The 24,804-nt window shown below is 54.8% G+C and overlaps 1 protein-coding gene across 1 annotated transcript; it reads right to left on the reverse strand.

The window, feature by feature from the left end:
* Nucleotides 1-3,726: 3,726 nt before the first annotated feature.
* Nucleotides 3,727-21,182, reverse strand: LURAP1 (leucine rich adaptor protein 1). The gene is made up of 2 exons (XM_048861511.2): nt 20,750-21,182; nt 3,727-8,298 (listed from the first exon to the last, which is right to left on the reverse strand). Exons 1-2 carry the CDS (start codon nt 20,942-20,944, stop codon nt 7,561-7,563), a joined length of 933 nt encoding a protein of 310 aa, XP_048717468.1. The 5' UTR covers nt 20,945-21,182; the 3' UTR covers nt 3,727-7,560.
* Nucleotides 21,183-24,804: the final 3,622 nt, after the last annotated feature.

The raw sequence follows: 24,804 nt of genomic DNA on the forward strand, positions 1-24,804 counted from the left end.
GACAGGCAGCACAGGGGCAGACCAAGGAAGACCGGGACAAAAGGAAAACTTTTATTTTGAGAGCATTTAGAGCAGCGTTTAATTTGTGTCAGGGCTGAGCCCCGGCATCTCTAGGCCTGGCAGTTCAGAGCCCCTGCACCTCTAGGCTTGCCATGTCAGTTATGATCGTAAAAAACTTGCTTGAACCCTGGCAACTAATTGCTTAAGCCCCGGCACGTCTCTCGTTACAAATTAAGCACTGGTTTAGAAACACTATGTATAGTAAAAGTTGAAGCCAGTTTTCATTATTAGCCTGATTTTGATCCCCCTATAAATGCTCCAAAACGAACCTGCTCTGCCTGAAATGCCCTGGGGTGCATCTCGGCCCCAATTAGCGTGTTCGTGGAAAGTTTGGGGGAGACTGAACAATGCGTTGGGAGAAAAGGAGTCCGGGTTTCCTCTTCCGAAAGCTTCTGAATTCCTTGAGTGATTGTCCCCTTACAGGATTGACCTGGGGAGTTTAAACACCTATTTTGAATGACACCGCAGGGCAGATGAGAGGGTCTCTATGATTAGTGGTCGGTGACACACACAATTGCTCACCAGGGGCCTCCCTTCCAAGCTAGGGAAGTTTCACCTGGGCCCAGTTAGCTCCTTATCACCTGCTGAGTCTCTAGCAGGTAAAGGATCCCTGTCCCAGCAGCCTTCAGGGCATTTCAGTTCGCCATGGGTGAACCTGAGCCAGTCAGAGATTCAGTGGAGACGCGCATCCTAACATCGAGATGTTTCTCTGAACTAGCAGGCTGGGGGTCTGCAGATCTTATGCAGAAAGATAATTCTGGACCTTCCGGCTAGGACAGAAATAGCACAAGAGCCTCTGAGGTGGGATTTCAGAGCACCTGCTCCAGAGGGAAGGGCTGAAATGTAGGGGACAAGGTCAGTTAGCGGGAGGGTGGGAAAGGAAATGGGAACTCTCCTGACCTCGAGGAAAAAAAACCCTCGGGGGGAACGTTGGGTTTTATTTCGTCTACACGTAGATTCCCCTCCAGCGCTGCTCTGGTCTCTGGGGGAATGGTGCGCTCTGATTTGAAACGGGAAACGGACACAAATACTTCGATGAACCCAATGGAATGGCGCTGCTTGGGCGGCACCGGGATCCGGCAGGCTGGGCACGGGACAGACTCAATTCGGAGTCCAGGCGCCGATGCACGGCGTGGCTTTAGGCCTCATCTAAACTAGGGAATGCCAGCGAATAATAATGCCCCCTTGGGCTGCCGTTTATTCCAAATGCCCGCTTGGGCCGCCGTTTTAGTCCAAGATGAAGACAAGCTGCTAGTATTTCTCCCGTCAAATAATTCCCCATTATTTGATCTTTTCACATTTGGCTTCCCCTGGAGGGGAATTTCTGGCCTGCAGGGTGAGCTCCCCTGAAAAACACGGAAATTTCCTCTCGGTCCAAAACCTCCACCTCTTTCCAGCAGCCAGGAGGCTTTTTGAAGGGCGCACCAAACCGCGGTTAGATCGTAACGCCTGTCAGATCTACACCACCATGGCAGAGGTCATAACAACTGTCTGTCTCATCAGAAGTACTCCTCTGGCCCGCCATGGCCAGGGCTTCTGGGTGCTTCGCAATCCGGAGGCAGGGCCGTGGTGGGCATCCCATTTTACAGATGGAGAATTGAGGCAAGAGGCACTAAGTGACTCACCCAAGGTTGCCCCGGCAGATTGTGACACAGCAGTACATTGAATCCCTCTCTCTCACTGGCTAACGCCCTAACCACTGGACCATCCTGCCTCTTATCAGTCACCAGCGCCTTGGCCTGGGGTAGAATCAGCGGGTGAGATTAAAGGCTCCCTTGGCTGTTACTAATTTACAACACTCCCCCCCCCCGCCCCATTTAGGTTTTGGAGCGTCTATGGGATTTTAATCCTGAAGGAAAACAGGAAATCCTACTAACTCTGCTAGCCTTGACTTCTGTGTTGCCATCTGCAAACGCTCGTATTTAAAAGCAGGGAGCCATAATGCCGGTTAAGACTGGAATGTATTCTTGGAGAATATGGTTTGCATTTTCCTTGGAACACGTTGTGTTTTTATGAGCAACTGCTCTTGTGACTGGAAAGAAACCCACCCCAGTCATTCCGGACTCGAACAGAGAGTACAAATCAGTCAGATCAGCCCACAAAAAGGGGGTCTCTCGGTTAGCTATGTCCTCTGCTCTCTCCTTAGTCCAGAAATGCTCCTGGGCAGAGTGGGCGGGGGGGCGGGTGTCCAAGGTGGGAATCCCTGCTCTAGAGAGCCGTGATGCCTGGCTCTGTTCTCAGAGCAATAGGGTTGCCATAGGAAAATCACCAGCACTCCGATTTGTCCCATCTTCCAAGGGCTCTACCAAGTCTTCTCCAGTAGTTAGGACTCTCTTAACCAAATCCTGTTAGTATCTGAGCACTTCACAATCATGTAATGCCTGTCAGGCCACCACTGTGGGGTAGGACAGGGCTGTTATCCACATTTTACAGACGGGAAACTGAGGCACGGCCCAGAGCCTCAGGTCTCCCGTGGATTAGTCTCCTGCTCTAACCACTAGACCATCCTTCCCCTCTTTTCCCTTTCTCCCCACAGTCCAAAAAGCACCAGCCGTCACCACCAACTCCCCACATCACAGGAGCAACCTAAAGGACCCCATTTTCTCAAAGCTCCTGAGGGCGCTCATTACCTAAGAGACAGCAAAATACCAATCTGCTTGTGGGGCAAATAACACTGCTAATGTTCCTCTAGACTCTTCAATTTGCCCGAGGGCAGAGGGCTAGAATTAAATTCATTTTTCCAATCACCATTTCAGCGCTAGAAACAAGAGCTGCTCGGAAAAACTTTGGGGGAACGATTCTGTCAAAACGGAATCTCTTTGCGAAACTGACACCATTTCGCTGAAAGTTCAATTCGGAGGGGGAAAATGCGGGGTGGGGGAAAGGTGTTGACAACATTGAGACGTCCCTTTTTTACATTTCTGGAACAAAAATGTTTACATGTTTTCCTTTCAAAATGGCTTTTTGTTTCCAATTGTTTTATTTGGTGCTATCTGTTCTCCTAGAACGCTTCCCAAAAGTGTTAAATCAAAACACGTTTTGATTGTGTCAAAAATAAAACCATCTGACCTATCCAAAAATAGCTTTTTTTCAGAAGTTTCCTTTGCCAAGAATTTCCAAATGTTGGGGGTTGAGCTGGAGCTAAGCCGGATTTGGAAATCTCAAAATCCTCCTCGAACTGGAATTTCCAGTCACCGTTTCTACTAGAAACGGCCAGAATGCCTTCCAACTAGATCAACTCCAGACAACGATCATGGTACGTTTCCTGGTTACTTATGGGCAAATGGGAGTTCCCCCAAAACCAAAGGCTCCCTCACGGTAAACTGATCCACACATTGCTCCCAGTCTGGACCCAGCTAGGCTTGCATGTCAGAATGCAGAGTGAAAGGAAGAGTTAGGGTGAGTGGTGATTGCTTCGGTGGCCTGTCATCACGGTGATGAGCACGGTGTAAATACCTAGAGGCTGGAGGTAAGCCTTGCTAAGGGATGGTGCATATCATGTCTGGATGCAGAGGACAGAATGACGAAACAGCGACCCTTCCCTGTTGCTATGTCATGTGTAACCTGGCTGCTGTGTTAGGAATTTCTACTGTTCAACTTCCTGGGCCAAAATCTCCCCCTTTTCTGGGGAGGAGAGGAAGAAAAGCATGCCATATTTTGTGCCTGTTTTAGGAGGGTTATTGTTTATTAAGCAGGCTATTCACATTGACAGTGGTTTTATTAACAGCATTGGCCAACCCTGCTCCTGGAGCGCATCCTGACCTGTGTTTCCTCCCTCCCCCAGGGTACCGGCTCGCTACCCAGCCGTCAGAGCAGAGGTGCCCATGTGCTGACATGCAACATGGCAAAGGAAGCATTAGTTGGCACAACATCGATAAATAAAGCAGGATGCCCCCTTCCCCGGCAATGGGCTGCCACTGCTTTCAGGTGCTTCGCTGGTTATATGGGAAACGAAGGTAGCTGTGTGGACACGTGACGTTTGTGGATGGCAGCAAACCAGGAGAGGCTGGGAAGGGCAGAGACAGACAGACAGCCTCTTGGGATGGGTCATTATGGAGTCAGTCTTTTCTCCGCCCCAGCGCTGGTCCCGGGGATGCGATACAGAAAGCTTCAGGACTGCCGGGTTTTGTCACTGTGGCTTCCCGAGACCAAGGTGGCCTTTCGGTCGCCCATCCCCGTCCCATGAATCTCAGTTTTGTTCCGCTTTTGCCCTGTCCACGTACAACCCAGCCCTGAGGATCCAGCCTTGCTGCTGTGGGGAAATAAGCGAGATGTGGATCAGCTGCACTGGGAAGATGCGTTTTAACCACACACAAAAAAACCAAGCCACCACAAATGAAGGTCAGGGCTCGGTAGTGAATTAATATTAAGAGCAATATCCAAGGTGCGACTGCCAAATCCTGTAGGGCTCAACGGAAGAGGAGTCAGAATTCCCAGTCGTTCAGGCGGTGCCATCCCGGGAACCTGGCAATCCGGGTGCAATATGGGTTCTGACACTTTATCTGCTTCTGGGTCTGAGGACAGCGGGCAGCCATTGCTCTCACAGATTCCTGGGCTGAGCATAAGCAGGTCTCGAGTGCGTTCAGCAATCCCGTCGCCCTTCCATGGGTCAAGGAAGGGACAATGCTATGTGGGAACCCGCTTTTCCTTTTCTCCAGTTGCCGAAATTTACACTGCCGGGATTACCCGTCCCTTACACTTGCAGGGGGCCTGGAACAATTTGTATAGTGGGGTGCTGAGAGCCATTGGACCAAACTGTAACCCCTGGATATAATGGAAACCACTTCAAACCAGTTTCAGCACACTTGTGTTTACACTGCCTCCCATGGAAGTGCTCTGGATTTGCAGCAGCATCAGGGAAAGGGAATCAGGCCTGCAGGGTTCTTCCAGACCGCGATTCAGACCGTTGGGACGAACCTCCCAAGCCAAGCCACGTTCAGCACAGAAAGAGAAGGACAAAGAGCGGGTATGCCAGGCAGAGGGTCTTTCTGCCTCGCCAATTGATTTGGTGTTCAGCGTCCGTCTGCAACGGTTGGGTTGGGCTTGAAACAGTCACAAAGAGAGACCTACGGCGGGTTAGATGGTTTCATGTCTCCTTTAAATTATCACCCCATTTGCCTTGCAGGTATGGGCTGCTAGGTTCCCAACTCCTGGTTATCCACCCCTAGGTTATGACTGGGGCAGGTTTCCATCTCAAGATGCAATGCAAAGTTGTAGGCCAACCAATGTCCCGGCTCAACTTCTACCCAAAACAGAGAGGCGTTTGGAAACATGAAGAAAACTGGTTTAAAATGCAGTTCCGATGGAACGTGCCCACATAAAAATGGCACAAGGCAGCTCCTTGGGTGGCTTCAGATTCACACTGGTTGATTTTAATGACAAAAAAGTTTTAATCACTTTTCTGCTTTCAGCCCTGGAATAAACCGACCCCAGCTTGGGAAGAACGACCTAGGTGTGCCAGGGCGAACACTTCAATTGTACCTGCTTGCGTCTGCAGTGCAATTTGGCTGAGCCAGACAGACTGGCTGGGAGGCGAAGCTGGACTTACAGATCCCCGGGCAAGGTTGGGGGCTGGGCAGTTACAAATTTGATCTGACCCGATACGCACGGGGCGGATTCTGTGCTCTGCCAAGAGGTGCTGCCGAGAACCTGCCACCCAGAGGGGTGTTCTCGAGACTTTTAAGCCACCTTTGCACCCTGATCATAGAAGACTAGGGTTGGAAGAGACCTCAGGAGGTATCTAGTCCAACCCCCTGCTCAAAGCAGGACCAACCCCAATTAAATCATCCCAGCCAGGGCTTTGTCAAGCCTGACCTTAAAAATATCTAAGGAAGGAGATTCCACCACCACCCTAGGTAACCCATTCCCATGCTTCACCACCCTCCTAGTGAAATAGTGTTTCCTAATATCCAATCCAGACTTCCCCCACTGCAACTTGAGACCATTGCTCCTTGTTCGGTCATCTGCCACCACTGAGAACAGCCGAGCTCCATCCTCTTTGGACCCCCCTCCTTCAGGTAGTTGAAGGATGCTATCAAACCCCCCCTCACTCTTCTCTTCTGAAGACTAATCAATCCCAGTTCCCACAGCCTCTCCTCATAAGTCATGTGCCCCAGCCCCCTCATCATTTCCGTTGTGGACTCTCTCTAATTTGTCCACATCTCTTCTGCAGTGGGGGGCCCAAAACTGGACGCAATACTCCAGATGTGGCCTCACCAGTGCCGAATAGAGGGGAATAATCACTTCCCTCGATCTGCTGGCCATGCTCCTACTCATGCAGCCCAATATGCCGGGCTGCATTCTTATCTTGGGCTGCTCTAGGGCCCCTATAACATAGGCACTCCTGGGGGCCTGTTTAAGTTACAGCCGCCTCCCCAGGCTGTCCCATGGTCTGCAGCACTGCCTAGAGTCCATCCCCAAACTCCACTCTGCCCCCTCCCAGCATGCCCCCTGCGCCAGGGCTTGCAGCAGAGTCCTCGGAGGGCAGCCCTACGGTTGTTCTCCACAGTGCCTGCCCCTGGGGAAATCCCCACCTGACTGCAACTGGGGCTTTTAGGGGCCCGTTAGGCCTCCCCAGCCCTCTCACCTGGTTTTGAGGGGCAGGAGTGGGGCAGTGAGGATAGGAGCGGGGCGGGGCAGCAGGCGTAGAAAAGGAAAGCGTAGAGGCTCTAGAAACAACCCGGATGCATTGTTGAAACATGGGGCTCCCACTCTACAACCACTCCGCTGCCCTGGCCCAGTCCTCCAGTGAGGTCATGCCCAGCCCGTGACTTCCCAGCCCCAGCCATGGCAAAGGCTGCAATGCCCCAAGTGCTGACATGCCCCGCTCCAACAGGCTCTGTCTGCGGGACCTCCGTGCTCCCTGGGCTGGGCTCCGTCTGCCCCCTGGTGCAGCACTATTGGCACGTCAGGAAACACCCGCTCCGGCCAGGTAGGGAGCGTATTGGCCCCATTTTGCAGAAGGGTAAACTGAGGCATGGCAAAGTTAAGGGGCTAATGTCCCAGTCGGAGGCAGAGCCAGGAACAGACCCATGCTCTAATCACTCCACCATCCTCCCTTCCTTAAACCCAGGGTGACGGCTGACCGCAGGATCGAACCAGTGGAGAAGAGGTCTCTATCCTGCACTAGCATCTGCACTAATAAAAGCCGGGTGAGCCCCAAGTGCCATTATGGGAGGTGCAGCCTGGCTCGTCCCGTTACCCCCCTAGTGTGATCACCCCTCTTCGCCATTCAGGAGAAGTCGAACTTCCCACTGTGCAGCGCCACGGTCTGGCATCGTGCAGGTCCCACGCCGACCCCGAGGGAAACGTCACATTGCAAAGGGGACGCCGTGGAGAGCTCCGCAGGCTGTTCCCACCGGTGCTCGTGGGGAATTTTGAGGAAGCCCAATGCAGCCAGTTCAGTCTCCCCCTCCGTACGCTGAGTGCTCGTCTGGGAGAGGATCGGCCGGGCGGGCGCGGAGGATTCCACGTGGCCCCTCACGAGCCGGGTTCCAGAGGCTACAAGAAGGTCACATCGTCCTGCGACTGCACCCAGTGCCAGTGGGCGTCGTACTCCAGGTGGAGTTTGCCCTTGAGCTTGCAGGGCTCATAGTCGACTTGGCCGTTCCTCCAGGCCGTCCGAGCCGGGCTGCTCTTGCTCAGCCTCTCCCCCTTGGCCTCTTTACTGGGTTCCAAAGCAGGAGCCTGTCTGCCCAAGAAGCCGTTGGCCATCTGGGGTGGCTGAGGGCCAGCAGGCTGCTTTGCTGCTCTGGCTGAGTCCCTGGTGCTCTGCTCCTGGGCAGGCCGGGCCAAGGAATGGTCCATCCGGAGCCACTCCGGGTCCGCTTTGCGTTTGTCCTGCGGGCTGCCTGGCTTACTGGGCAGGCCCCTGTCTGGGTCGCTCCTGGACCAGTCCTGCTCCAGTCTGGCCGGTGGGATGCCTGGTCTGCCCGGCGTGGAGGACAGGACAGGCTCCATGGAGCCATGGCAGTACTCGTCCATCTCGTCAGCTAGCGTGTCCAGGTAGCTGCCAACGGAGATGCTGTCCAGCTTCTCACTGGGGTCCTGCAGGCTGGTCCAGCTGCCCCGGCGCGAGGTCTCCTGGCTCTCCACCAAGCTGTACTGGCTGCTGGCCAAGCTGCTGCAGTGGCTGGTCAGGGTCCCCTTCTCCTCCAGGAGCCACTTCACGGCCTCGATGCCCTCGTTCACCACCACCAGCTGCTGCAGGATCTTGACGTCGATGGCTCGCAGGTAGGCCTGGGTGGGGAGACAAAGGGAACACGGGTCAGCCTATACCCCGGAGTCTCCCCAAGGGCGCTGGCCGGGAGAGCCACCCCCACACTCTGGAATTAGAGCAAAGCATTACAGGCCTCAGGATGCTAGGCTGGGATGTGCCCCCGGCAGAGAACAGAAGAGACGGAGGAGTCACCAAAGCCCTTCCAGGGGCAGGGCATGGATTGACAATGTGCCAGCCTCGTGGGGGCCCACAGACCCCTCTTCTGGCCTTCTCTGTTACTGTCCACTGGGCCCACTCCTCCTCTCACCCTGGCGCGAGCCGGGTGCCGCTTGACTGGGGCTACACGGCTATCCAGGCAGGGTGAGCACGAGGAGGGGCGGGCCTTGCATCGATCCCGTATCGAGGGTATCCTCCATGCCGTGCAAGGCACAAGGAAAGACAGTCCGTGCCCCTGAGAGCTTATTGTCAGAGATGGCCAACTGAAAGCCACTTAGTCCTACTGTGCCTCAGTTTCCCATCTCTACAAAGGGGATAACAGCATAGCCCTACCTCACAGGGCTGCTGGGAGGGGGACAAATACATCACAGGCTGGGAGGCACTCAAATATGACAGGGATGGGAGCCATAGATACACAGAGCAGCTAAATCCATCTCCGCCCGCTCCTCTCAAATCCACAGGCAATTTGGCTGCTCCAGCCCCCAGCAGAGCTGGCAGGATGGTGTGAAGACGGGCCCAGCCTGTTGGAACTGCTAGTTGGCAGCCGGTGTCAAGTGGAGTGCCCCAGGGGTCGGTCCTGGGGCCGGTTTTGTTCAATATCTTCATAAATGATCTGGAGGATGGTGTGGATTGCACTCTCAGCAAATTTGCGGATGATACTAAACTGGGAGGAGTGGTAGATATGCTGGAGGGCAGGGATAGGATACAGAGGGACCTGGACAAATTGGAGGATTGGGCCAAAAGAAATCTGATGAGGTTCAATAAGGATAAGTGCAGGGTCCTGCACTTAGGACGGAAGAACCCAATGCACAGCTACAGACTAGGGACCGAATGGCTAGGCAGCAGTTCTGCGGAAAAGGACCTAGGGGTGACAGTGGACGAGAAGCTGGATATGAGTCAGCAGTGTGCCCTTGTTGCCAAGAAGGCCAATGGCATTTTGGGATGTATAAGTAGGGGCATAGCGAGCAGATCGAGGGACGTGATCGTCCCTCTCTATTCAACATTGGTGAGGCCTCATCTGGAGTACTGTGTCCAGTTTTGGGCCCCACACTACAAGAAGGATGTGGATAAATTGGAAAGAGTCCAGTGAAGGGCAACAAAAATGATTAGGGGTCTGGAACACATGAGTTATGAGGAGAGGCTGAGGGAACTGGGATTGTTTAGTCTGCAGAAGAGAAGAATGAGGGGGGATTTGATAGCTGCTTTCAACTACCTGAAAGGGGGTTCCAGAGAGGATGGTTCTAGACTATTCTCAGGTGTAGAAGAGGACAGGACAAGGAGTAATGGTCTCAAGTTGCAGTGGGGGAGGTTTAGGTTGGATATTAGGAAAAACTTTTTCACTAGGAAGGTGGTGAAGCACTGGAATGCGTTACCTAGGGAGGTGGTGGAATCTCCTTCCTTGGAAGTTTTTAAGGTCAGGCTTGACAAAGCCCTGGCTGGGATGATTTAATTGGGGATTGGTCCTGCTTTTGAGCAGGGGGTTGGAGTAGATGACCTCCTGAGGTCCCTTCCAACCCTGATATTCTATGATTCTATGAACCCCCAGGACCCTTGCCAAACCCCACAGGTTCCTACAGATCACCACCTCCTCTGGCCTCCCTGGCAGTGTTGCCTGCGGGCGCCCCACCTGGACAAGTGCAGTCAGCTTTGACACTGTAGGGGACTCCCTGAAAGAGGGGGATGGGAAGGGGAGTGCTGTAGCCTTTCTTTTCATACCCCCAGAGCAGAATGTAGAGCAGCTCAAAGGCTGCTCTAACCTACCCTGGATGATCTGAGAACATTGGAAGCTCAAGGGGATCATAAAGCCACCCTCCTGCCTCCATTCCTATGCTTATGGTGGGGATAGGGTAACAGACAACGGGGCCCTTGGAGGAACTTTTGGATGTGGGCTCGGAGAGCAACCAAGGAAGGGCTGTTAGCACTGGCCTGGGCCTAGTGAGCTCAAGCTCTGTCTCCCACAATCCCAAAGGGCAGCCGCACCCTGCCTCCTCCTGCTCCTCAAATCGCCACCCCGGGGCCAAATTCGGCTCTCTGACACTGGCGTAACTGCACCAGGGGGAGTCACTCCAGAGTTACCCTGGCTGGACTCAAGAGTATAATTCCCCTCGGACGCGCTAGGCTCCTGCCTCCCCCAAACCACTCACGCCACCCCACATCTCAATTGGGAGCAGGGCATGGAGTGACGGCCGGGGGAAGACGCAGCTTGGCGGGTGGGAGGGGAGCATGGGCTCTCCCCACATGGTCACACACCAGAAAATAAATGCACGCTCGGTCAGCTGCCCTTTGGGAGCAGGCAGGGTGCCAAGAGAAGAGCCGGGCGGCAAGGAGGCCTTGCAGGAGCGGACAAATAGCTGTGTGCAATGGGGCTGGGGGGATTGCTTGCCTCCCACCCCCGCCCAGATCTGGATCAGCCCCAGTGGCCTGCTGGCCGGCTCTGCCGTCGGATTGCCTTTCGGGGGGATGCGCAGACGGGAGGGGGCACTCGGAGTCTGCAGCGCCGGAGGCCAGTCGGATGGGCAGCAGACAACTGCACACGGGACCCGCTGCAGCTTTGAGGCCCCCGGCTCGATTCCCCCACTGCTCCGAGCGTGGCACGAGTCCAGCCCATTGAACTGGGAACGCTGGCCCAGCCCAAAGCCCTCTTTGGCGGGGGGGAGGCGTCTCCCACAGGGGCCCCTTCTCTGTTGGGGAGCAGCCCGGGTGAAAGCAGCACCCCTTCCATAGGGCCAGCTACCCCAGTCGCAGCATGTGGTGTGTGGACAGGAGGGGGCAATCACACGCACACCCCAGGCACCATCCCGCCATGCCCAGGCCCTGGCACGACGGCACCGTGCTGCCTTGCAGAGATGTCGAAGACAGGCAGCTGTCCTAAGAGTCCCGTGGCATTTTCCACTCGGGCATGGGGGTGTTCACCCCCCACGGGTTGAGGCCTATTTGGCCTTTACCTGCCTCTAGCCCCCCCCCCCCATCAGCTTATTAGCCCTCTTTACCTCCGGTCCTCACCCGCCGCAGGAGGGCGCGATGCTTTGGTCACTTCCCTGGTCTTGGCTGGTGCAACTAGGCTGTAATGTAACATCAGGAATAGCTTCCTCCAAGCAGCGGGTGGGGGGCATGGGCGTGCATGTCCGCCCCTACTGCCCCCTGCTGCAGGGGACAGCCCTACTGTGTGTGGGGGGTGGGGGTGTCTGTCTGTCTCTACACCCCTCCCACCCCCCGCTGGAGGAGACAGCCCTGCTGTGTGTGTGTGGGGGGGGTCTGTCTGTCTCTACATCCCTCCCACCCCCCGCTGGAGGAGACAGCCCTGCTGTGTGTGTGTGTGGGGGGGTCCTCTGCCTGTCTGTCCCTATGGCCCCTGCTGGAGGGGACAACCCAGCTGTGGGGGGGGATGTCCGTCTACACCCCTCCCACCCCCCCGCTGGAATGGATAGCCCCGCTGTGTGTGTGTGGGGCGGGGGTGTCTGTCTGTCCATCCCTACCGCCCCCTGCTGCAGGGGACAGCCCTGCTCTGTGCGTGTGACGGGGGAGATGACATTTTAACTAGGGCCTTACACTTCCAACAGCGTACGGGAGCGGAGGGAGGGAGGCTGGGGGGCAGGGTACGACCCAGAGGACGTGACAAGGGGGAGGCGGGGGCGGGGGGAGGGCGCGCCCTGCTATTTGAAAGGCCGTGCTTTGAATCGCTGAGGCGGGCCAATTGAGGGCTGGGGCCAGGCCCGCTGCAGCATCAACCGTTGCTACAACATCTGGCTCGCGGACAGAAATCCCATCCTGCCAAGACATTCCTGGCCGTATGCCCCGCTCCCTGCCAAACGCGGCTCTGCTTCCCTGGCGTGGGCCGGAAACCCGCAGCCAGGCAGGGGGGTGGGGGGTAAAGCAAAGCTAGAAGAGGTCTGGGGCGGGGGGACTGGCTGAGGAGGCCTTCTTGGAAGATCAAATCAGGCTGGGTGCGGCCGAGCACTGACCCAAGCTGGACACGGCCCGGAGGGGCGTGAGTGCCAAGGCAGGAAAGGAAGTGTGGCTAAGGATGAATCCTCCCCCTGTGCCCCAGCACCCCCAACGCAGTGGTTCTCAATCTATTTATCATTGTGGGCCGCATACGCAGCCCCCGGTGTGTCACCTGAGCTGCAGGCTGAGAACCACTGCGCCCCCGAAAGTCCCCTATGCCCAGCACCCCCCGCCCAGAGACCCCTCCATGGAGCAGGGCCAGAGGCAGAGCCCTGGGCGTGGGGCCTGGCAGCCAGAGTCTGCACCCCAGAGCCAGGCAGCCAGACCCAGGGGCGTGGGGCCAGACCCCACACCCTGTGCCGCGGGGCCAGGCACCTGCACGCCGAAGCCCGCCATGCAGGGCCAGGCAGCCTAAAACCTGGGGGTGCTGCAGCACCCCCCCAACCCCTACGACTCACCGCCCTCACCCCCTCACTGCCCAGAGCACCACCACCCCCAAACCTGCCCAGAGACCCACTCCCCTGCCCCCCTCACCCGCCCCCTGCTGGCAGGAGCACTCCCGCAGGCTGCCAGACGCCATCTCCCCCTCAGCCAGCCCCTTTCAGATCCCGGTGGAAAATTTTGAATTTTTTTTAGCACACAGCTGGGCGGCAGCTGCGTGCTAATTAGGCCGTGAACCGCTGCCCTAAAGGGACGGGTGGAAACCCCACCACACAGACTAAAACGCTCCTCTCCCCAGCTGCTTACCAAAAGCTAGTCACAGGCGAGGCGAGCGGTGTGCTGGATTGCAGCTAGCAGTGGTTTCCCTGTCTCCAGGTCCTTCCCGTATCCACCTGGTGGCTCTCGGCTTCTCCTTAGATTGTAAGGTCCTTGGGGCAGGGACCGGCTCCTTGGCAGCTGCTTGGATAAGCCCAGGCGCGATAATGATCATGGGAGCGTTTGGACCCAGGCCGCACAGGGATTCGGGGAACAGGCTGGAAGGGGCAATCCCGCGTTGGGACGGGGTGGATGAGCAAACACAGGGCTTCACAAATGCAGCGGTGCACTGGCTCAAGATGCTGTCCCCCCTTCCAAGAGAGCGGGGCCTGGGGCCAGCCAACCCTGTTCCAAGATACGGCCCATTTAAGGACACCGGTGCTCAGTGGGGTCAGGTATTAATCTGGGAGCTACCTCCGGAACAGGAGAAAACCCAGCAGGTAGGGGCCTCCCAGGAGGACAGAGAGCGCACCTTGAGGTGGAGGACGATGGGTGCAGGGGAGCACCGGGTAGCGAAGCCTGCCTGCATCACTACACAGCGGCACAAAGGGAAGCCAAGGAATCCCTCGGCCAGGAGGAAGGAGTTGTGAGCCTGGGGTGGGAGACCTGTGGGAAAGCCGCTCCCAGAGCTGCGGTGGGACTGCCAGGGCTCCCTGCCTCCACGGGAACTGGGAACCTACACCCTTGGAATGAGGGTGAATTGGAGCTGAAGCTGCCTGGGGACCGGGGAAAGCACCCCCCTTCTAGCCTAAACTCCCCACCTCTCAACTCCACCTAAGCCCTCCCCGCCCCATTACACAGACACACACCCCCACCTAACCCCCAGAGCCCTCTGCTCTCCAACCAGACCCGGCTCTCATTAGATCACGGGGAGGGGAAATGGTTTTCCGCAAACTCAAAACTTTTGGGGCTTCAAAAAGTTTCCCATTCTCCATCGGCACAAACTGGAGCCCTTGTAAAGGTTTTCTTGAAAACCCAGCAAGAGACCCCCCACCCACCCCCGAATAGCCAGTGCCGGGGGAAATCACTGGGCTGTGCGAGACCTGGATCGGGCTATTGGCGATTCCAGGGTAGGCCTTTCTCAATCTTGCCTGTCAAAGCCGTTCCACTTGGTATGTATAAATATTCACCGTGCTGGGTCTTGAACCTGGCTCGCCCACATCCCAGCTGACTGCGCTGGCTAGCAGGCTGGGGGGGGGGGGGGTTGACCAGAAACTCCACCCTGGCCCCGAGGAATCTCTCTCAAGGAAAGGTTCCGCGAAACTGGTGCATTCTTGCAAAAAGGTTTGGTTTTGACAAATCCAAAAAAAAGTGGGTCAAAAAATTCCCAACTAGCCCTAAGCCACACGTCCTCCAACCCTCCCACCTGTCCCAGCCCACCCTCGCTCCTCTTCTAATTTCTCCCCTGATACATCTCCACCAGCCCAATTCAAAATGTACTGATCTTGGGGTCCCTAAATAAGGTAACCCTATGGAGGCCTAAAAGAAATGGACACTAAAAGGAGATGTTTGCATGTCATCCTTCAACCAGCCATTATTTCAGCAAGTGGGATGTGAGCCAATCAAGTTTCGGAACTGCTGACTTAATGCATCTTTTTTCCTCTCTGGGCATGTCTACCCTGCAAAGAAAATCCCCTGGCACCGAGTCTCAGAGCCCGGTCCAACTGACTCGGGCTCACGGGGCTGCAGGACTAAAAATAGCCGTGTAGACGTCCCAGCTTGGGCTGGAACCTGGGCTCCAAGACCCTCCCCCTCACCGGGTTTCGGAGCCCAGGCCGAGAGGTCTACAGTGCTTTTTATAGCCCGGTAGCTCCACTCCTGCAACTGACCTGGGCTCTGAGACTTGCACTGCAGTGGATTTTCTATGCAGTGTAGAGGTACCCGCTGACTCCATATTTACCATCCTCCTTCCCCGCTCCTTTCTCACTGTCTCCCCACAAGAGTGGCCTAAAACACAGCACCCTCATGCCCACACCTGGGACCACAACCCCTGCCCACAAGCCAACTGTGGTCGCATCCTGGCAACAGAGTGACCCCCCTCGTCTCCAGCGACTGAGCTTAGCCACATGGCTGCTACCTTACTCATGTCCACCTCAGCTCCGGTAGGAGGAGAATGGGGGGCGAGGGGAATCCGGTAGGAAATGTCCCGCTAGACTTTCCTTTGAGCACTCAATACGATTGGCCTGGGGCTCCACGTTCCACGCTGTTGTGGAGGAGGGGGCAGCATGACTGATCAGTGAGCTTGTGCTTGACCCCAAGGGCCTGTCTTGACAGACCTCAGCAAGGGGAAGTAACAGATGGAGGAATCAGGGGTAAGGAAACATTGTCCAGGAAGTGTTCACAGGCCTCCGGAAAATACAGAACAAATGGCCTCTCCACAGGTCTCCAGCACATTGCTCCTATTGTTCCCTTTAAAAGACCCGCAGCTGGTGTTCTTTAAAGAGCCGCTGCTGCCATACAGCAGGATTTCCAAGACGTGGGGTGCATGGGGGGCTAGCAGAGGCGGGGAGGGGCACAGATGGACCTCTTTACTGTTCCCCAGAGTCTCAGCTGGTACTTGAAATGCAAAGTCTCTAGCTGCTATGGTGGTGAAGACCACTCTTCCAACGGGAGCCAAGTGTAACCGCTGCAGTGATGTTTGCAGATAGCCCGACACGCTGGCTCCCAGGGGTGTGAACTGCGCCCCATGCTAGTCATTTACATGTCAACATCGCTGACTATTTCACTGGTCATCAGGGCATGCGAGGAAGGGTGAGATGCTGAAGATCTACACCAATCCTTCCCGAAGTGGAGGAGTGCGGTGGCAGGGTTTGGGACTAAATGAATCCCTGTCTTAGAACGTGCCATTCCAGTTTGGATCAAGCACCAGATTCGATACACAGCAGACTAGATCTCTTTGCCATGGGTTCCAAACACGAGCATGTTGATTCTTCGCCAAGGTGAAGCAAAACATCGCCCATGGGATTCTTGCTAAGTATGGCGGAATGCTTTTGAATATCAGCTGTCAGGTATCAGTGGCTCCTTTATTCACCCTCCCCTCTGGGAATTCATCCATCTCTTGACGGTTTTGTCTGTGATTTTGCTGTGACATGATCCACGCAGCAAAGAAATCAAACTGAACAGATTAAACAGCTTGGGAAAACCGAGTATGCACAGAGTCTATGCACAGAGTGGATCTCAGCAGATTCAGAAGAAGAGAGTTGACCCTTATATGGATCTGGACAACAGCCGCAAGTTACATCAGGCAGAATGAAAAATTACAAGGCAGAGCTGACAGGTTTCAGAGCAGCAGCCGTGTTAGTCTGTATCCGCAAAAAGAACAGGAGGACTTGTGGCACCTTAGAGACTAACCCATTTATTTGAGCATAAGCTTTCGTGAGCTACAGCTCACTTCATCGGATGCATACCGTGGAAACATGGTCTCTGTGTATATAATGTCTTCTGCAGTTTCCACGGTATGCATCTGATGAAGTGAGCTGTAGCTCACGAAAGCTTATGCTCAAATAAATTGGTTAGTCTCTAAGGTGCCACTAGTATTCCTTTTCCTTAAGGCAGAGCTATAAACCAGTTCCCTGCTTTACTCCAGATTCATTTCCTCTCCCTGTGTCTCAGTACCCTACCTGAGAAATAGGTATAACAATTGCCCTACCTCACAGGGGGGCTGTGAAGCTAGGTGAAAAGCTAGATCCTGCAGCAATGGCGAGCTCAGTAAGTACCAAAGGTAGCCAGAATCCCACTGTGTATATGCATGAGAAACAGGCAATGAAACTAACTGGAAATGAAATGTGAAACTGACCAGTTGGTAAACAGCAGCAATGGTGAAAAATAGGTTTTTAATAGATCTCCATTCTCATGATCCAAGGCGCTGTCAGCAACACAGATGAGGAAATTAGTTTGTAAACATAGCTGGGCTTTTGTTGATGGTGCCTCTTTAAGAGGAACCAGTGGTTTGAAGCAAGTTGAGCTGGCTTTCCCTGCGGTTGGAGGTACTTTGTCATTATCACCAGCCATGCACCCGGTCAGTGGCAGGGAAAGGAGGCTAAATGGGCATGCGTTTTGAGCAGAAGGCTAAAAGCGGTTCAGAGCAGATGCCACCCACACGTAAACCCAGTCAAATATAACAAAGGCGTGAAAGGTGAAAATATGCTGGTGTTCCCCTAGTGCTTAAGATCCCTCGTCTTGCACTCAAGATCCTATTGTGACAGGCACTGTGCAGACCCAGAAGCGTCCCTGCCCTCCGTCACCAGGGCGGTGGGATAGGTCAGTCCATGCAACTCATTCAGTGCTTAGTCTCTCTACCAGCAAGGATGTTTAAATGACACCATAATTCCCGTTAGCTGCTGCCAAGGCAAGGAGGGCTCCCCACTGCTAAGCATGTTGACCCAACTGGCTCCCCCCTCCCAACCCTCCTACCCCATTTCAAACCCCCCGCTTTGGTTTGCAACTTTAACAAGAAGTGGAGAGTGGGGCTGATGTACGGGGAGTTTAGTGCCTGGGTGAGCCAGGGTGGCGGTTTCTTCACAGCATAATGGCGAAGCAAGATTTATCGACTCAGAGTCCCGGCTCTCTCAAAGCCACAGCAGGCTGTCTGTCCCCCCAAACGTGGCATATGAAAGAGAATCAGTCAGGATACAACAAAACAGGCCCTGAGCATTCCTTGGTACAGCAGGGAGGAATTTGGCCCGCTACATAAAAATCCGCCCACGTTACTAGTAATACCTTAGATTTTTAAAGCTGAAAGGATATTGTACATTTTCCCCTGAGGGTTTCTTTTTAGTTTTCATATGCTAGCACAGGAACAAGGAGTTTGGATTGGAGACCATTTGCGGGAATGTTTAATACTGATCATTAGCGCTTGGGCCCTTTTGGATCCAAATCCCAAGTTTCCCCAGAGATCAATGAAGGGGAGAGGTTTCAAATTCAGGTTTCTGGTTCCAGATCGCATCTGCTAATATACCAAACATACATAGCTGTTATCACAATGCACGTCAGAAACCTGGGGCCTTAAAACTCCACTCACATGCAGCTGCTTCTGGGGTGGAGAGCAGCAGCCAGACATCTTACAACACGAGTATTTCTCTCAGGCAGCACATTTACATCCCAGGGATAGTACTTTGGAAGGGAGACTTCTCTGGATGCTGCAGGAAGCCGTGGTGACTATTTTCCCTTCTATGCGAGCGCTGAGGGGATGCTCTTGCACGGCGGTGGGGGTCAGCACATTGTTGGAAGCTGCGTCTTTTCGATGAGAGACAAACCTGAGGTCCTAACCCCTTGTAATCGTTAAAGAGCTTCCACTAGAGTAAGGGGGTTGGAAATTGGCCAGTTCACGGCACCCAAAGTGGATCATTCACCCTCCCCCCTCTAAGCTCCCGCCGCCGGCTGTCTCCTAAGTCATCCAGCAGCTGAGCTGGGAGTCACTCGCCAGCTGTTTCCTTCCTGCCTTTTGCAGCGTTAGGGTTCTGTGCGCAGAACACAGCTGACGATGCGGGAGGTAGAACAGAGGCCAGCTGCCCCTTCCCAGAGGTAAATAGGGTGAGAACATCTATCATCGACAGCGAAAAGAAGCGACTCAAAAAAGCAGCCGATACGTGGAAGGAGAAAGGTTATTTCCGCTAGCCCCCTTCTCTCTCCATCATGAGATTTCAAAGACGAGTCAGTCTTGACTGTTCTTTTGGGGAAGAAAAACCTGCGTACCAAGGTTTGGCTGGATAATAATATTTTGCTCTTCTGTGCCCTCTTGTCTTCGAGGATCTCAAAGCACTTTACACTCATGAGCCAAAAGTAGCCCCGGCCAAGCCCGCTATGCGGTAAGGGAATGTGACTGCATCCACATTATAGCAGGGGAAACTGAGTTACAGGCCAGATGAGAGACTTTTGCCTGAACAAGAAGCAAGTGGCAAAGCCGGCAACAGAGCCCACAAATCCTCTGCTTTAACATGAGCCACGGGTCGGAGTTGCAGGTGGGGAAACTGAGGCACAGAAAGAGCTGAAGTGACTTGTCCAAGAAATTCAGTGGACGAGCCAGGAAAGTAATCCAGCTCTCCTGAATCCCCGCCCTGTGGTTTAGCCACAAGACTTTGCTCCTTTCCGGAGGAGAAGTTTTGAAATGACAGGGAGAGCACTAATATATATCTAGAGGCCCCTTTAAAATTTTTTGCTTTTGCGGCCCCGCTCCCCAGTCAATTAAAGTGTTCAGTTACCAACGTACCGATCAAATCAAATGCCTCACAAGCCTTACGCAAAAGCAGGAGCTGGTGCTAGTGGACATGCAGGACCCCAGGGAGGGATAGCTCAGTGGTTTGAGCATTAGCCTGCTAAACCCACGGGTGTGAGTTCAATCCTTGAGGGGGGCATTTAGGGATTGGGGCAAAAATTGGGGATTGGCCCTGCTTTAAGCAGGGGGGTGGACTAGATGATCTCCCTGAAATTCCAAGCTGCTGCTGTGTACTGATCCCCTTAGGAAAGGCAGCTCTTACCTGTGCTCTCATCATCAATGGCTCAGCTAGTCACAGTAGTTGGTGTTTCCATCCAGAAACACCGGAAGGCACTAATCTAGCTTGGGAGGGGGAGCCTGATCCCGAGTGCCCGTAAGGCCAACGGAAAGTGAGCGCGCTGGTCATGTGTGAACAGCACAGGCTGGGTAACAACACCCGACCTCCTTCTGCCTCTCTGGGCCTGCAACTAAGCCAAGAGCTGAGAATTGCACCGGGGAGCTGGGAACTCCAGCCTGGGTCTGGCATCTCCTCGAACGTCCCCAGGCTCCGAGCTCAGAACCGGGTTATCTTCCACCCTAACCGACCTTCCCTCTGAGCCTCTAGGGTCTAGAGAGGAGAAGGGCCTAAGCACCCTGGTGATGGGCACAGCAGAAGATCAGTGACACACACACATACCCGTCAGGGGGCAGACAGTGGGATTATTGTCCCAAACTTCCTATGGGGCAGAGAAGAGGGGAGGATATTGCCCCAGAGGGCCAAGAGGCAGAAGGGGAGTGAGGGGGTTGTGGCCCCAGGGCGAAGAGGAGAGGAGATGGGGGGGGTAAAAGGAGCAGAATAAGGGGGAGGCCGTGGCCCCAGGGGCAGAGCAGGGGGAAACAGGGTCTGTGGCCCCAGGGAGGGGGGGCGAGGGGCTGTGGCCCCAAAGAGGAAGGGAAGAGAAGAGAAAAGGGGACACTGTAGCCCCAAGGGGCGGGGGGGGGGAGGGAGATGGGAAGGGACATTTAGACCCTAGGATGTGGGGGGAAGAGATGGGGGGGCTGTAGCCCCAGGAGGCAGGTGGTGGGGAATAGGGAGGGAGATTGGGTCCCTAGGGGATGGGGGACAGGTAGGGGGGAGGGAGATGGGAAGAGAGGTTGGCACCCCAGGGAGTGGGGAGAAGAGATAGGGAGCAGGTCGGGGGGAGTTGGGGGCTGGGCCCCCCCAGAGGTGGGGGGAAGACAGGGGGAAATGGGGAGGGAGATTGGGGTCCCAGGGGATGGGGGGGAAGTTGGGGGCTGTGCCCCACCCCCCGGAGGGGGGGCAGGCCAGGCAGGACCGAGAAAGGGCCAGTCACACTCACCAGTTCCAGCTTCAGCGCCTTGATCTTCCCGGCCAGCCCCCGGCGCTGCCCCCGGGCCGGGCTCTCCCCGAGCAGCGCGGCGGCCGGGTCCTCCCGCAGCCAGCGCACCAGCCCCTCGGGGGCCCGCCGCCCCACCTTGCTCTCCAGCTCCTTCAGGTCGGGGGGCAGCGGCTCGCCGCAGCCCGGCCCCTCCATCCCGCAGGCGGCGGGGCCGGGCGAACCCCCAGCGGGGAGCCCCCGGGCTCAGCAGGGGGGCAGCCCCCGCGACGCCGCCAGCTGCCCCCGGGCGCCCCGCATCGCGCCCCCGCCCCCGCCGCGGGGCTCCCCCCAGCTCCTGCCCCCCGACGGCTGGGGCGTCCTTAATGCAGCATCAGCCCCACGCAGGATTCCCCCCCAACCAACCAACCCTGGGGGTGCAAAGGCAGGAGGGGGGCCCTGCAGCCGGGCTCCCCGCGACCCCCCCCTTCCCCGCCCCGGCGGATCCAGCCCCGGCCTCGCCTCTTCCACCTGCCCGACTGCAACCCGCCCGGCCGCTGCGGAGACTCCGCTCGCCACCCGCCCGCGGCCGTAAGGCCCCGTGTGCAGGCGCAGCTGCCTTATTTCTCCGAGTGGAGAGCAAGCGAAAAGAGGGGGCGGGGCGGAGCCCGCTGCGGACCAATCCTTGGCGCCGCAGGCAACGGGGGGGGGGGATGGGAGAGACGCTAAAGGAGGGGGGGGGGGCACCTCAGAGCTGGCACCTCTTTTTTTGGCTTCCATCCCCGGGACTGGGAAGGCTTCGTAAAGATCAGGTCTGTTAGCCCCAGCGGGGGAGGGAAAGGTTAGCCGCCCCTTGGGGGTATTTGCGTGCCTAGGGGCTGGAACTAGGGGGGCTGCCGCACCCCCTGGCTTGAAGTGGTTTCCATCATCTGCAGAGTTTACAGTTGGGTTCAGTGGCCCGCGGCACCCGCACTATGCAAGCTGTCCCAGTTCCCCTGTTTGCCGGCCAGAGGAAGGCTGGGCCAATGGGCAGGGCATTGGCCTAGCGCTTGGCCGACCTGGGTTCAAGTCCCTGTTCTATCGCCAGCCTCCTGGGTGACCTAAGCAAGCTCTCTAGGCCCAGGTCCTCGCTGGTACTGGGCTGGCAGCTGTCAGTCTCAACAGGCAATGGTGTGAGCGCACCTGTAACTATCTCCAGTCCGACGGTCATTCCTGAACTTTCAGCACATACACCTAGGCGGCGGGGGAGAGAGACAAAGAGGCTTGCCTTAGGACATAAGGCCCCCCCTTGGCAGTACCAAGGGTTCCAGTTGGAAGCCAGCACAACCTCAGGAGAGGGCAAAGCTTTCTCTGCAGCAGATCTGGGTCTGGGTTTTCTCCCCAGCCTTTGTTCAACCAAGAACTGGCTGGAGTTACGCCTTTGTGGGTGTTTGTTCATTCCAGCGCGGAGCTGGCGTGCCCCACACATGGGGAGCGGTGGGGTTTCTGGTTTAGTCACCCTGTGCCTGACCCATGGCAGATTGTGCTGGGTTACGTTTACCAGTAGCAGTCCTTACATGCCTGGCCTGACCTAAGGTCCAAGGTATGTAGGCTCCTAACTTCCATTGATTTGAAGAGCTGGGCCTTAGTCTTTCCTGGTTCCCCTGGTTCCCCCTGCACAGTGGGGATAATTGCACTTCCCTACGGCAGAGGGGTGTTGTAAGGATAAATCCATGGTGATTTAAGTGCCTTGCCCAAGGTTGCCCTGCAAAACAGTGTCGAAGCTGGGGTAGAGTGTAGAAATCCCTATCTTAGTGTTGGAACTCCAGGTTTGGAATGTCTCACCGTAGGCGATCAGATGGTGTCCAGATCCCACATTTTGGATGAGGCTTTTCCCAGACAATGTTGTTGCCGCTCACAGGATTCCAGGAGGAGACAGAAAATAAAACTCCAAACAGCATAGAAAAGACAAAAAATGGCCTGGCGTGCATTGAACCCCCTGGGACATGCTTTGGTGCTAGGCAGTAGTGATAGATCCCTTCAAAAGGCAACATGGGGAAGAGATTTCTGAGAGGAGACACTCCCTCTATCTAGCAGAAAAAGGCATTAGACAATCCAATGGCTGGAAACTGAAGCTAGACAAATAATTGGCAATAATTATTAACAGGGAGGGTAATTAACCATTGGAACAACTCACCTAGAGGTGTACTGGATGCTTCATCCCTTCAGATCTTTAAATCAAGACCAGGTGTCTTGCTAAAATACATGCTCTGGCTCAATCAAAAGTTTTGGTCTTGATGCTACAATCGCTGGATGAAGTTCTCTGGCCTGTCTTATACGGGAGGTCAAAGTAGATAGTCACAATGGTCCTTCTCGTCTTAAAGTCAATGAATGAATCTATGAAATAGTATAGACTGGACAGATAGAAGCTCTTTCCATCTGGCTGGTGATGCTTTTCCAAACAGTGAGGGGTGCTGGTAGTCTGTGCCAAAGTCCAGACAGCTAATCCCATTCAAAAGCTCGAAGTGTATTTCTAAGGCACCCATCGCCATGCTACCTAAGCATCATATTGATTCTGCCTGGCTAATATTCCCCCTGCCGTTTGTAGGTTCCTCACCTCTCCTGTCCTACACTGAGTTGGTACGCGCTGATAAGCATCCACAACAGAATAACACACTGAAATTCAGTGTCAAGGCGAACCCTGAGAAGCGTTGTCTATCTATTTGTAAAGGTGCTCTGGGATGCAGTAGTGAATATTTTAGCTGGGTTTTGAAGTTGTAAAGCTCTAGGGAAGTGCCAAGAATGGTTATTTGGACAAAAGGCCCCATACGGATGTAGGAAGGATTGTCTTGAGGTTACAGTACAGGACAGGGTGTGAAGAGATTGTGAGCTTTAGTCCTAAATCTGTTACAGATCTCCTGTGTGATGTTGGGCAAGTCATGCCCCTTTCTGTGACTCAGTTTCCCAATATGTCCAGTGGTGAGAACAGGACTGACCTCCCTCACAGATGTGTCATGAAAACTACCTACCTGCTATTTGCAAAGCCTGCTGAGATCCTCTGACAGACGGTGCTAAATAAGTGCCAAAACCATCAATGTGGTTTTAGTGTCAGGTGCAGGATTGGTCTCCAAGTGCATGAGATCAACTGATCCTTGGGCAAGAAGCCAGGAGGCCTTTATGGATATGCCGGTAGTCGATTGCTGTGACTAAATCCTTAGCCTTCTCTTGGTCTAAGGGGTTTAACAGTTTTCATTTTGAACCTTGCCTGCAATTTGTGTCTTGATTTATATGCATTAAAAAAACCCACTGGGTTGAGGAGGCATAGCTGCCTTTGTAATACTGCCCCTGCCCTCCATGTCAGCCTGGGACACTAACGAGTCTAAAATTAGCCTCCAAGAACACCATGTGTGCTTCAGAACTTGAAACAGCTCACTGAACCCAGAGGAGGCACACAGCAAGCGCTGCTGTGGAAGGATACGACAGAGCAGGGCTCTGTAATCCCCAGAAAATGATATTAAAATGAGGCTCTTTGGTAGGTAGGAATTGCCAGGCAGGAAGTGCACCAGGCCTCTGCACCATCTGGTACAGAAGCCCTGCCTGAGGCAGTGTGGGCCTCAGGAGACCTGAGGACTGCTCCCCATTCAGCCTCCAGACCCCTGTGTGACCTTGGGCACGTCTTTTCCCCACTCTGTGCCTCAGTTTCTCCTCCCACCTTCGTCTGTCTTATCTGTTTGGAGCAGGGACTGCCTCTCGCTGTGTGTTTGTACAGCACCTAGCCCAACACCTTTATCTTGGTCAGAGCCTCCAGGTGCTACCTTAATACAAGTGATAAATAATAATAAACAATGCTGCGTACTTCAGGGGTAGGTGCAAAACCCCTACATGCAATTCAGATTATCACGTATTTGTATTTGCCTATGAGCCCCAGTCATGGACCTAGGCACTGTACAACATGTACAATATTCTAGATCTAGGGAATATTTCTTCTTGTTCCCAGATGGAGAACAGTTTATGGGACTGAAGTACCTGGGAATCTTGTTATTGACCTTAAAGGGAGTAATTGGATCAGAGCTTCTATCATGAGATTGGAGTATGGACAG

Source organism: Caretta caretta, chromosome 8, assembly GCF_965140235.1.
Source record: "Caretta caretta isolate rCarCar2 chromosome 8, rCarCar1.hap1, whole genome shotgun sequence".
Lineage (NCBI taxonomy): Eukaryota > Metazoa > Chordata > Testudines > Cheloniidae > Caretta > Caretta caretta.